The sequence below is a fragment of the Trichechus manatus genome, unplaced genomic scaffold (genome assembly GCF_000243295.1).
Source record: "Trichechus manatus latirostris isolate Lorelei unplaced genomic scaffold, TriManLat1.0 scaffold00002, whole genome shotgun sequence".
Classification (NCBI taxonomy): Eukaryota; Metazoa; Chordata; class Mammalia; order Sirenia; family Trichechidae; genus Trichechus; species Trichechus manatus.
Genome location: NW_004443938.1, coordinates 5,342,428 through 5,356,225, shown reverse-complemented (window position 1 = coordinate 5,356,225; position 13,798 = coordinate 5,342,428). Strand labels below are relative to the sequence as shown.

The window sequence follows — 13,798 nt, the reverse complement described above, 5'->3', positions numbered from 1 at the left end:
AAAACTGAAACACACATAAGCACTTACACAGCAAATCACATTTAATTTTTTTTTTAAATTGGAAATCCTTCTTCGTAGGCCAACAAAGGCAGAAAAGCAAAGAAAAAGACCAACAGATTTTATTACATACATTTTTAATGCTTTAGTTTGAAATAAACCACACCAAAAACAAATATAAACAGTTAATAAATATTAATAATTTTCATTAGAATGATTAAGTTTTAAAGGGTCAATAATATAAAGCCAATACTATTGGTTACCAATTAAACTGAGCCATGAGACACATTTCATTATCTAGTCAGGTCAGATAAATAAGAGGCTACTGTATAAATTAATGCACAGTAGAAGAGTTGCTAGTTAGCATATTTAGAAATCATGTATAAAAATAAAGCCACAGAGGCTTTTTTTAAACAGAAACTGACAATAGTTACAGGACTAAGACTGTGGAAAATCTTGCCATAAACAGGTAGTCTCCAGTGGTCTCCAAGGCATGTGTGTGCAACGCTGGGGATATGCCAGACAACCCAATGATTTCCAAAAGAAACCGTAATGTATAAATATGTATAGACAGACACACACACATTTATTTACTTTAATAAAGAAATAGGACGTACATTAAGTTTTACTATGACAGTGTACTAATTGATACTGTCATTTCCAATCAGTCCAATTATGAGACAGTCTGTATGCCACCTTAGCAAGTGTCTCAAGACTGACAGATCCTAATATAAGAGCACTGATTTAATATTCATCCATCAGCTTCAGGCATCACACCGTGACAGGCTTCACTGACCTGCTTCCCAGTTAAACTGATGAAAATTATAAAAAAAATAAAACGTTTAAAATTTCTGGTAATGGTCCTAAGGGCATACAGCAAATGAACAAAATATGGACACAAAAAAAAATCCACCTTAATTTGGTAAAAACAGTAATCGTCTGCGGAACTGAAACAAGACCATTGCTACCTTGCTTTTCCCAGCTCACCAAAATGGAAAGTCCACTCTGAACTAGTGTTGTCAAGAACAGAGGGCCCCTTCTTCTCTCAGCTCCCACTGGAGGCCTATCCTCTCGGGAGGCAGAGAACACCAGCATTTCTCATCCTGCCCCCAGCTATCTATTGCTGAAGGTATATCCTAGCCATGGGCAGCCAAGAAGTAGGGGCTTCCTTCTTCCTCCCACCCCGGCTTGCAGGACAGAGACTCTGCCTTGGTGCAGTACTGCTGAGAACACTGGGGCCACAATGCAACTTTCCCTGACTGTGGGGCGACTGAGAAAGGCAAGGTGAGGAGATCTGGGGCTGCTGGCTCCCTTCTTCCACCCAGAGCTTGGCTCCCAAAGTGAAGGTGTCACTGGGAGAGAAATGAGCCATTGTCGCCACTCCCAGCACAGAAGCCTGGCTCAGATTTTGCCTGGTGGGAGAAGCAGGCTCTAAAACAGAGTTCCTACCGCGCCCCCAAAGCACTGACTTTATTTACAATGGTGTGTGGAGAAACTCAAGCCTTAGGGCACTCTCCGAAATAGTGCAGGCTTGAGCGAGAGGCAGTTGGGAGGAAACTGGTAGACTCATTTGTAGATATAGGCTTAACTCTAGCCTGGCTTTTGCTGGAGAGAAATGGGTAACGAGACAGCTAGTAAGAGCCTTTCTGGGGTAGGAACAAATCTCAAACACTGACCTCAGGAACTATCTCCTCAAATGAGCCTGAGTTTGGCTGGAACAGTCTGTGAAGCAATTTCTGCCACAGGGCGCTGCTGGAAACAGTAGAGCAAGGATGGCAGTTACTGGAGTTTAACAGCTGGATGTGGTTACTGGAAAAGACAGTGAAAGAGAGCCCGGCCAAAACCAGTGTCATCCCAGGATAACAGTGGGCACAATCAATTCTGTGTCACCTGAGTAACAACATCAAAGGCTTCACACTGTCAGGGAGAAAGAGACTTCACTAAAATAATCCAGCCAGTGATCACACAAGCAAACAAGCAAAAAACAACAACCAGCCCCCCAGATGGGGGATCATTACCCAAAATCGCAACAATATAGCATCTAACGTGTAGTTGTCAACAAGAAATAACCAGACATGCACAGAAACAAGGATGTATAGGCCATACCCTGAGAAGGAAAACAGGCAGCAGAAACTGTCTGTGAGAGCTGTAAGTAGCCATTATAAATGTATTCGAAGAACTAAAAGAAACCAAGCTTAAAAAAGTAAAGGATGGAATAATGGCAAAAACCCACTGCTGTCAAGTCAATTCCAACTCATAGCGACCTTATAGGATAGAGTACAACTGGCCCATAGGGTTTCCAAGGAGCGGTGGGGAGATTCAAACTGCCGACCTTTAGGTCAGCAGTTGAATGCTTAACCACTGTGCCACGAGGGCTCTGTATGATGACAATGTTGCATCAATAGAGAACGTAAATAAAGAGACAGAAATTATGAAAACAGAGCCAAATGGAAACTCTGGAGTTGAAACATACAATAACTAAATGAAAAATTTTTAGAAGGTCTCAACAGTAGATTTGAAATTGGCAGAAGAAAGAATTAATGAACTTGGGATGGATCGATAAAGATTAGCAATCCTAAGAACAGAGAGAAAAATGAAGGAAAAGGAAAAACTGAACAGAGCCTCAGGTAAATGTGGGACATTAAGTGCACCGACTTACATGTCATGGAAGTACCAGAAGGAGAGAAGAGAGAGAAAAGAGTAGAAAAAATATTCAAAAAAATAATGGCCGAAAACTCCCCGAATTTACTGAAAAACAATAACCTACCCATACAGGAAGAAACCCTGGTGGCGTAGTAGTTAAGAGCTATGGCCACTGACCAAAAGGTCGGCAGTTCCAATCCACCAGGCGCTCCTTGGAAACCATATGGGGCAGTTTTACTCTGTCCTATAGGGTCGCTATGAGTCAGAATCGACTTGACGGCAACGGGTTTACCCATTCAGGAAGCTCACAGAAGTCTGAGTAGGAAAAACGCAAACAGATCCACCAACAGACACATCAGACCTAAACTGCCAAAAGCCAAAGACAAGGAGGTGATTTTGCAGCAGCAGGAGAAAAATTACTCATTGCTTCCAAAAGAACCCCGGTAAGATTACCAGCTGACTTCTCATCCGAAGCGAATGAGGCCAAAAGGTAGTGGGACAACATATTCAAAGTGCTGGAAAGAAATGGAAAACAAACAAACCTCTCAACCAAGAATCCTACCTCCAGTAAAACTATCAAAAATGAAGGTGAAATGAACACATTCCAAGATAAACAAAAACTAACAAAATTTGTTGCTCCTAGAATTGCCTTACAATAAATACAAAAGAAGTTCTTCAGGCTGAAAGTAAGTGATCACAGATGGTAATTCAAATCCACAAGGAAACAAAGACAAAAAAAAAACAAAGAGCACCCATAAAGGCAAACAGGTAATATAACAGACAGTTCAAATGTACATTGCCTCTCCTTTCTTCCCTCAACTGACTTCAAAAGCAGTTGGATAAAACAATATGTATACAAATGTATTCTTGGGCACATACCATTGAGAAATGCAACATATTTTCCAATCACAGCACAAAGGAGGTGTGTGGGGAAAAGTGTAGTGGGTGAGGGAAAGTCCTCTGATCCTAACTGGAATCCACAGAAACAAACGAAAAGATCCAGAAATGCCAAAGAAGAAGATAAACAATCTTTAACAAAAGCTATAACTACATAGTTACTCTCCTTCCTTTCCTCAGCTTTAGAAGTATAAAAAGTAATGATTATAACAATGTATTATTGAGTTTTTAACATGTATAGAGGCAACAGGTATAACAATAATACCATAAAAAGGGGGAAGAAGGAATAGAGCTCTATAAGAGTAACATTTTTGTTTCTCACTGGAATTAAGTTAGTATAAAACTGAAGCTAATTCTGATAAGCTAAGATGTATTTGGTCAGTCAAAGTGCAACCACTAAAGAAATAAGTAAAAAATATAGTGGAAAATCATGAAAAAGTTACAATTCTACATTAAAAATATTCACTTAAAGAAAAAGAAAACAGTAAAGGGAGAGTAGAGTAACAAAAAGATGTAAGATGAATAGAAAACAAATGGTAAACTGGCAGATGTGAGTACAGCTGTATAAATAATAACATTAAATGTGAATGGATTAAACTAGATGGTGCCTGGCTACCAGCAATGACTGCCCTGACAGGGAACACAACAGAGAGTCCCAGATGGAGCAGGAGAAAGGTGGGGCACAGAACTCAAATTCTAGTAAGAAGACCAGACTTAATGGTCTGAGACTGGAGGAACCCCGGAAAGCATGGCCCCTGGATTCTCTATCAGCCCAGAACTAAAACAATTTCCGAGGCCAACTCTTCAGACAGGGATTGGACTGGACTGTGGGACATAAAGTGATACTCGTGAGGAGTGTGCCTCTTAGCTCAAGTAGATACAAGAGACTAAATGGGCAGCTTCTGTCCGGAGGTGAGATGGGAAGGCAGAGAGGGTTAGGAGCTGGCTGAATGGACGTGGGGAACCAGGGGTGGAAAGGAGGAGTGTGCTGACGCAGTATGGGGAGAGCAATTAGAGTCACATAACAATGTATGTATAAATTTTTCTATGGGAGACTAACTTGAAGCGTAAACTCCATTTAAACTACAACAATAAACAAACAAAAAAATGCGAATGGATTAAACAATCTGATCAAAAGGCAGTAACTGTCAGACTGGAAAAAAAATACAACTGTATGGCATTTACAGAAGACACACTTTAGATTAAAAGATAGAAACAGGTTAAAAGTAAAAGGGTAAAAAAAGATACATTGTACAAATATCAACCATAAGAAAACTAGCTATTCTAATATCAGACAAAACTGACTTTAAAATAAAAACAAAAAGTTACTAGATGTTGTGGGTTAAACTGTAACCCCCTAAAAAGATACGTTCAAGTCCTAGCCTCAAGTACTCGTAAATGTGACCTCATTTGGAAATAAGGTCTTTGCGAATATAATCAAATTGAGATGATGTTATACTGGATTAGGGTGGGCCCTAAGACACTTACTGGTGTTCTTATGAGACAAGGAAATCATGGACACAGACCCAGAGGGAAGATGGCCACGAGGAGATGAACGCAGACATCAGAATTATGCTACCACAGGTCATAACTCCGTAATTCGGCAACAATATCGTGAACCACAAGAAGCTGGGAGAAGGGAGGAAGGATTCTTTCCGAGAACCTTCAGAGAGAGCATGGTCCCGCTGAGACCTTGACTTTGGAGTTCGAAGACCTAATCTGTGAGACAGTAAATTTCTGTTGTTTTAAGCTACCTAGCTGTGGTACTTTGTGACAGCAGTACTAGGAAAGTGCTATCCTAGAGATAAAGAAGCATTATGTATAACGATAAAGGGGCCCATCCATCAGGAAGATGTAAAAATCATCAATGTTTATTCACCAAACAACAGAGCACCAAACACAGGAAGCACAGCTTGAGCCACGAAGGGAGAAGCAGACAGCTCAACAATACAGCTGGAGACTTCAATACCAAAGAACTCTCACAGCTCAATAACGAGAAGATAAACAACCGAGTTTCAGAGATGGGCAGAAGATGTGAGTAGACATACCGCCGAAGAAGATACACAAACAGCCAGGACAGACGGAAACAATGTCCAACATCATCGTCACTCAGGAAATGCAAATTAAAGCACAACGAGAAACCACTTCACACCCAGTAGGATGGCCATAATCAAAGTCAGAAAATAACGAGTGTTGATGAGGATCTGTAGAAAATCCCCTGCCAGCGGGAATATAAGATGGTGCAGCCACTGTGGAAAACAGTTTGGTGGCTCCTGAAACCGTAAATCACAGAGGAATCATATGACCTAGCAGCTCCACTCCTAGACATCTGCCCAACAGAACTAAAAACAGGCATTCAGACAAAAACTTGTACACGGTGTTCCTAGTGGCACTCTTTTCATAGATAAAAGGTGGAGACAACCCGATTGTCCATCAGCTGATGAAGGGATAAACAAAATGTCGTATATCCATGCAATTGGATGTTATTTGGCAGTAAAAAGGAATAAAGTACTGATACGTGCTATAACCCAAATGAACCTGGAAACATGCTATGTGAAATGAGCCAGCTCCAAAGACCATATATTACATGATTCCTTTATATGAGATGTCTAGAGCAACCAAATTTACAGAGACAGAAAGCTGATTGATTAATGGCAGCTTTGGGCTGGGGAAGATGGAGGGCTGGCTGAGGTGATAGCTAAAGGATCCAGGGGTTTTTCTTTGCGGTCATGAACATGTTCTAAAATCGACTGGGGAGGGTTCTCAGTATCTGTGAATATACTAAAACCCACTAAATTGTATACATTTTAAATAGATGAATTATATCTTAATAAAGTCGTTAAAAAGATAATATTAATAATACAAACATTAGTCAACAAGGGCTTCTTGGACTTCTAACACAAACTCTTTGTCAGTCCACATTTTATCTTTTTATTTTTATATTCTTCTCAATACTTTTCTCTGCTTTCTGAATTCTTTACACACTGTCACAAGCAGACAATTTATTTTTTAAGATGCAAACAATTATTCTCCTTTTTGTCCAGATAAAAGCATCAAAATAACTAATTACACAAGGAAAGTACTAGAATTAATAGCTCTTCATGTTACTGTTTAATTCCCTGAGCACACTTTTCCTGTCTCTACAAGACAGTGAATACACTTGTTTGCCGGAATGTCAAAGAAAAATCTAGCAGTGTGCATCATAAAATCTTAGGTGAGGAAATCTCAGATTACCAAGGATAGCTATATTTTGAGATGGACCAGGAAAATGGAAAAGAGAAAGAATATTTATTAAAGTGTACGACAGGGCACAAAGGGTACCAGGAGCGTCTGGCCATCCCTGGGGCACACACATGACCTCGACTAATGGAGTCTCTTCTTCCATGGCGTCCCACCCCAGCCCTGAAGCAGTAACGTAGGAAAATGTGAATGTAACACCACCTTCTATGGCTCCAGCCTAAAGTGCCAGTTAGCCTTCGAGGAGACAGGAATGATTAAGACTAGAACCAAGTACAATGAACTTGAAGTTCACAGAGAATCAGCTGGGAATCAATAACGTAGCCTATATGCAAAAGGTACTTAGGAGAATTTATAAGTAAGTAAATAAATAAGTCTATTTTCAAAGTATATCTCTCCTCCACTAAATAAAGACTGAGATTAAAAAAATACATATTACTCAAATACCCTCCCAAAATAGAAACAACAAATAAATCAAGTTGATGCTTCCAGATCACTAAGCACCAACTTTTCGTAATATTTAAAAGAGTTTGTGAGTCTAATAAATTAAAATGTCACAGCATATATTCAGACCATGGATCTAAGGTTAGATAAAATCATTTTCCAAACAAAAGGCAACCTACCATTATGTGTTCAAGTAGAGAATCTATTGCGACTATGTTATCAAAATACGTTCTGGAAAAACAGAAAAAAGAAACAGAAAACTTGTAAGTAATTTTATTTAGGTCACAGTACATATTCGACTTTGAATGCATTTGTTAGTTTTGTTTATATTTTAATTAAACACACAGATATATCAAGATGCCATCAAGTCAGCGCTGATGTAGGGCAATCCCATGTGTGTTAGAGTAGAACTGTGCGCCATAGGGTTTTTGATGGCTGGTTTTTCATAAGTAGATGGCCAGAGCCTTCTTTCAAGGGGCTCTGGGTGGACTCCAACCCCCAAACTTTTGGTTAGCATCCTTTGCATCACTCAGGGACTACTCACTCTCCCTCCCCGCCCCCCTCCCTCCTTCTCCCTCCCTCTTTTCCTCTCAATCTCTCTCTATGTTCACTTTGTCCTTTTGTGGAAACAGTCACTAATATTATTTTAAAGAGATAAATGAAACTTCATCATTGGTCATACTATAACCACTCTACTTCCAGAGGACTCATTAAATAATTATATTGGTAACTACCGAAGTGGAGAGTTTGTATCATTTAACCCAAACTAAGAAGGAATAAAATTAGGTTGCTTATACTTCATATTTTCATTAATAACTTTGATCTGAAATAAAAATATTTAAATTTGCTGAGTCTTATCAATGTGGTTAAAATGCAAATTATCACTGAAAAAAACAGAGCCATTTTAACATTGAGGAAGCAATGTTGAGAACATTTGAGAACAATACAATTCATTTGAGAAGAAATATCAGGATACAAGTAATGATAAGGATTTAATGACTATACACAAGTAAAACATATATCCATTTTTATGAACAGCAAATAAATGTGTTGGAGGTGTATGGCGTATGAAAATGGAAATCTGATACACAGATAACTTAGCAGGCAGGCTGCCTAGAGAAGTATACACAAGTACTCTTGGCATAGGTTCTAGCGTGCAGTGCCTTCAGTTTACCTTCATGTAAACATAGCAATATATTCACAAGAGAGCTTATAGGAATGAACAATGCCTTTTATTGAGAAGGTGACTTATTTAGCTTGAAAACACTGAGACTTAGAAGAGGCTTCACTGCGCTGTACACTGAGGGATACACTGCAAGAAGATGGTAAGATAAATGGATTTCCCACCAGGAAGAAAAACAGGAGGGAACAGATTTAAAGTGTCACATAAGACTTGGAAGACTTGCAAACTACTCAAGTGCATTAGCAAGAGAATGTGCACATTTTCCCTTTCTATACTTTGAAGAAATATTATCACACGTCCCAGAGATACTAAGCTTTAATTCTGTTTGAAAGAAGACACTGACTTATATAATCAAGAGTACTTTTTCAGGCCCATCTCTCTCTGGTTTTATATTTCAAAAACCAGGTGCAACACGAACTAGAACATTCAAATGTATTAGTCAGGGAGCTCACCCTACTTTTTGGTGTATGAATTACCAAGGACTACCCTAGCGACAATGAGAGAGACGTAGGTCACAGCGGGTGCTGGGAGCTGTGGACAGACAGGTCCATCGTTCCTTCCGTAAACGAGGAAGGCATGACCCTGAAGTCACCATATCCTCGGCATTTGTTAGATTCCAACAATTAAGTAGATGGTTCAGATACTCGGAAGATCTCCCTGTGGCAAGCAAAAGCAATCTGAACCTGGTCTTTAGTAAATATCTACAACTGCTTCCACTGCCAGCCTCAGAAGGTTTCCTATGTCAAACTTTAGGGAAATGGAACATTTTCTGGGATGTGATAACTGAGCCACTATACATGGGAAAATTAAAATAATGGTATTAATTATATTATGTTTAAATGTGCTGAGGGTCAGCAAAAAAGAAGACCCTCAATGAGATGGACTGACACAGGGGCTGCAACAATTGTGAGGATGGCGCAGGACCGGGCAGTGTTTTGTTCTGTTGTACATGGGGTCGCTATGAGTCGGAACCGACTCGACAGCACCTAATGACAACCAAAAAAGTGCTGGTATTTGTAGAAAATGCCCCAGAGGACTTTTTAGAAAACATCTCTACCTCTACGGCTGTCAATTTTCTCCCGAAAAAGTAGAAACACTTAGTGTCTTTAACATGTTCTAAGTGAGTCTATTTAGAAAACAGACATCAAGCTCCAAGTGAAGATCATCATATGTACATCTGCGGTCCTTCGTTTGAAAAGTGAGCGGGGACAGGAATGTAACCCTACAATCCAAAGTAGGATCAACAAGTCTTAAAAGACCTTTTGTATGGTGAAGGTGGATCTTTGGACACTGGCTGCAGTAGAGAGAAATCTATCACTGTCACGTCCTCCGCTTAAGTTAAGCTGTCGATCAACAGAGTTACGGCATTCTAGAAATGAACACTTACTTTGATACATCGAGTAGAAAGTCATTCAATTCCGTCTGTTTGGCAAGACCTCTGCACACCTGACATAGAAAACAACGGCTGTTAATTCTAAGTGGTTTCAGTTTAGTTAAGAATAAAATTCCAGGATTCTATGTGCCTTATTTATTTTAAAAGGCCTAACACAATCATTTGATTTATAATGTAAGAATAAAAAAAAATAACAACTAATATTTATTGAATCTCAAATAGGCCAAGCACTGTTCTAAGCACTTGGTATTTCCTATCTCATTTAACCGTCACAGCACACTGTGAGTTTGGCATTTCTGTTTTATAACTAAAGCATAACGAAGTGTAGAATGTCGCTAATATTCCAGAGTTAATAAATGGTAGAGCCAGAATTGAGGAGCCCTGGTGACACAGTGGTTAAAGTGCTCAGCTGCTAAGCAAAAGGTCAGCGGTTCAAACCCACCAGCCACTCCTCGGGAAAAGATGCAGCAGTCTGCTTCCATAAAGATTACAGCCTTGGAAATGTTATGGGGCAGTTCTACCCTCCCCTACGGCGTCACTATGAATTGACTCGATGGCATTGGGTTTGGTTATGTTTTTTAGAGATGGAATTAAGATCCAAGCAGTCTACCTCTAGAGTCAAACATTAATATTACTTTAAACTTAAACTATACTTTAAAAAAACTGTACTTGGGCACATATTCTGCCTGTGCTTGATAATGCCAGATCCAATGAAAGTGTTGCTAATCATACCACAATTCTATTATTCTATTTTTCTTCCTATAACACAGTTCCTCATCAACCAAGATTGCTTAAATGAAAACAGAAAAGCAAAACAACAACAAAGAAGACAGGAGGGGAAAAGCGGCACTGTACTGCGACCGCCTTCCTGAAAAGTCCACAGGGCAGAGGTTACAGGCAGCCTCCTTGTAAACTGTAAACACGTAGCTGGAAACAAGAACGACAGGTGTATCTCTTCTTGTCTTCCCTTCCTGCCTCCAAAGGAAGCTACGGGGTGATCAAATCTACCTGCCTCAAATCTAGGGGGCTCCTTTATCTGTTTGTGGTTTTATGTGAATTGATACAAATGGCAACTTGAGGCAAAGGAAAACTCCAGGCACTTGGCAATCATATCCTCAAGAAAATCAGGTATCTTGAAGAACTAATATCTTCATATAGCATTTAGTTTAGTGGGAGCTTTAATTCAGTAAAACTGGAGACTGTTCCTGGCCTTTCAGTGGAAAACAAATACTCTAATAGGACTGATAGATATGCAATTATATACAAATATAGAAAACATAGCAAGAAACTTAAGGCAGGAGAGAAGTAAATAAATAAAATTTTTAAAAAATAATAAAAATACTCTGAGATCCCCCAATGAGGCTTTAGGTGACTTATCAGCCTCCTCGGCAGCCCCAACGCTGCGCCTCAAACAGCTCTCTCCGCTGAGCGAGCCCTGTGCAGACAGCACAGAGACACACCTGCACCTGGTGGATCGCTACGGAGGCCCAGGCCAGGTTTGCTGTTGCGACCTGAGAAAAAAGGAGGAAATCAGTGTTTAGATGTCTCACGCAGATATCCCAGCAACGGACTTCAGCATAAACGCTTATGGAGAATTTTCTGAGGTCACTGGATATTTTTGGATATTTTGCCAAATACAAAGTACCAAATATTTACAAGGTTTTTCTTTTCTATTTCTCCCTCCTATGGGCTTCAATTTCATGCTCTCTTGTTCTTCTTAATTTTAAAGAAGGGAGATAACTTGATTGTTAGGACAGAGATAGAAATTACAATTATTTTAATGTAAAATGATTATTTTTTCAGTTTAATAAAAATACCACTGAAAAGTCCTCTAATGATCACTTTAAAATGATGAAATAGTTTTAAAAAGTAAAAATCTTTTGTATATACTAGCTGACAAGAACTCAGATTATAGCTATTCTACTTCTTTGAATATTCATTCATTTAACAAATATGTAAGGTGTCCCGGTGGCGCAGTGGTTAGGTGCTCAACTGCGAACCAAAAGGTTGGCGGTTTGAACCCACCAGCTGCTCTGCAGGAGGAAGATGTGGCAGTCTGCTCTGTAAGGGTTTACAGCCTCAGAAACTCTATGGGGCAGTTCTACTACGTCCTATAGGGCCGCTAGGAGTCGGAATTGAATTGATGGCAAAGGTTTGGGTTTTCTATTTTTATTTTTCTGGTTGAGCAGATATTTACTGGGTGCCTAGTCTGTAGCAGGCTCTATTCTAGGTGCTGGAGCCCTGGCAGGTGGCAACAACAATAATCAAACGGGTTACAGGGCATTGTGGGGAAGAGAGAAAGACGGCAGAGAAAATGCAGAGTAAAACACAGTGTAATCCAGGAGGATAGGTGCCACAGAGAAAACCAAGGCAGAACAGAGGGACAGGGAACCCTGGGCAGGAGGCCTCGCTGAGAAGGTGACTTCTGAGGGAACACTGGAAGGAGGTGGCTGGCGGGGAGGAACAGATGCTCAGGCTCTGAACATCAGCCTGCAGCCTTGTTCCAGGTCCAGGGGGCTGGAGGGAGCCAGAGAGGGTAGAGTCGCAAGGGATGATGTCATCCAGGTAAGCAGCCAGGGTGTCAGGGCATCGTGCGGGCTTGGGCTTACACTGCATGCGACAGAGAGATAGATATTTCAGTGTTTGGTCCTAGTATTAATTTTCGGTACATGGACAGTGAGAAAGTGAAAGAAGAAAAAAATCACAGCTAACAAGGAGTATGTGGTTCTTTCAGGTTTGTTTTATCTTAAAGCCTTGGAGAACTGGTATCCTAATACTGCATCCTAATACCATGAGCCAACTCTAATTCAGTCACTGGTGAATGGACTCACAGTTTTCCTGGTATATTTGACCCTGGAACTGTTTTCGGGGCACACTCTAGGAAGATGACTTTCAAGAAACATTAAAGACAACAAGAATGTGAGACGTTCCCAGAGTCATCTCACTATTTTTTTATTTGGTTCACAATGTGGCACACTTTATTGTTACTGTTACACTGGGCTCTTATTAACAAAAATGATTATATTTCGAATGTAACCAATACCTTCTCTATACAACTGCAAAACAAAGGTTGTAAAATCATTAGTATTAGCATTAAAACATTGTTAAGCAAATTGTGATATTAAGTATTCATTTATTCATTTAACGATGTTAATCAGCACCTTCAAATGAGATAGGTACAACTAAAAACCCTAACCAGCAGTTGTGAAGACCTCACCTCCTGGTGGCTGAGACAGAAGGCTTCCTTGCCCCAGTGCCTATACAGCTCGAGAATACCAATCAAATCTCCAATTGCAGTGACAATTGGCAAACAAAGAACAGACTGGATACGAGTCCCTGACTCCAGTCCGGTACCTCTTGGAAATCGTTCATCCTGAAAAATAAAAGATATAAATTCAGTTAAAGAAATGGAATCATTATGTTGCGATTCTGATCTATATCAGAAATTACCCAATACTTGTAATCGATAGTAAGCAATCCTTTTCCTAAGGAAAACCAAAAGATGATGGCCGTCACTTGTTTTGTTTAAGAAAATGCCTGTGTTTAGCAACTTCATCTTATCCCGGTACTGCTCCGTCTTATCCCGGTACTGCTCCGTCTTATCCCGGTACTGCTCCGTCTTATCCCGGTACTGCTCCGTCTTATCCCGGTACTGCTCCGTCTTATCCCAATACTGCTTTATCTTATCCCAATACTGCTTCGTCTTATCCCAATACTGCTTTGTCTTAACCCAATACTGCTTTATCTTATCCCAATACTGCTTTATCTTATCCCAATACTGCTTTATCTTATCCCAATACTGCTTCAGTGCTTCTTTATTCTTGTTCACTAAAAATTTAATGAATGAATAACTACGTTAATTTCAAGCAATAATGATAAAAGTAATTATAATGGCTAACATTCATTTTTCACTTTCCATGTGCCAGAACTGTGCAAAGGGCTTCATAGGTATAATGTCACTAATGAAAACTGCTCCAAATGTAAATACCAGATGAAGGAAATTA

General features: G+C 39.8%; 1 protein-coding gene across 1 annotated transcript in view; it reads right to left on the bottom strand.

Moving 5' to 3' along the window:
* PDE10A (phosphodiesterase 10A) overlaps window positions 1-13,798 on the bottom strand; it is a gene marked incomplete at its 3' end in the record, with an annotated part of 329,742 nt that overhangs the window by 81,824 nt on the left and 234,120 nt on the right. The window contains exons 7-10 of the mRNA XM_023728251.1: window positions 13,012-13,167; window positions 11,255-11,305; window positions 9,789-9,847; window positions 7,398-7,449 (exon numbers count right to left, since the gene is read on the bottom strand). Of these exons, the coding sequence (XP_023584019.1) occupies window positions 7,398-7,449; window positions 9,789-9,847; window positions 11,255-11,305; window positions 13,012-13,167 (318 nt within the window). The remainder of the gene's footprint in view (window positions 1-7,397; window positions 7,450-9,788; window positions 9,848-11,254; window positions 11,306-13,011; window positions 13,168-13,798) is intronic.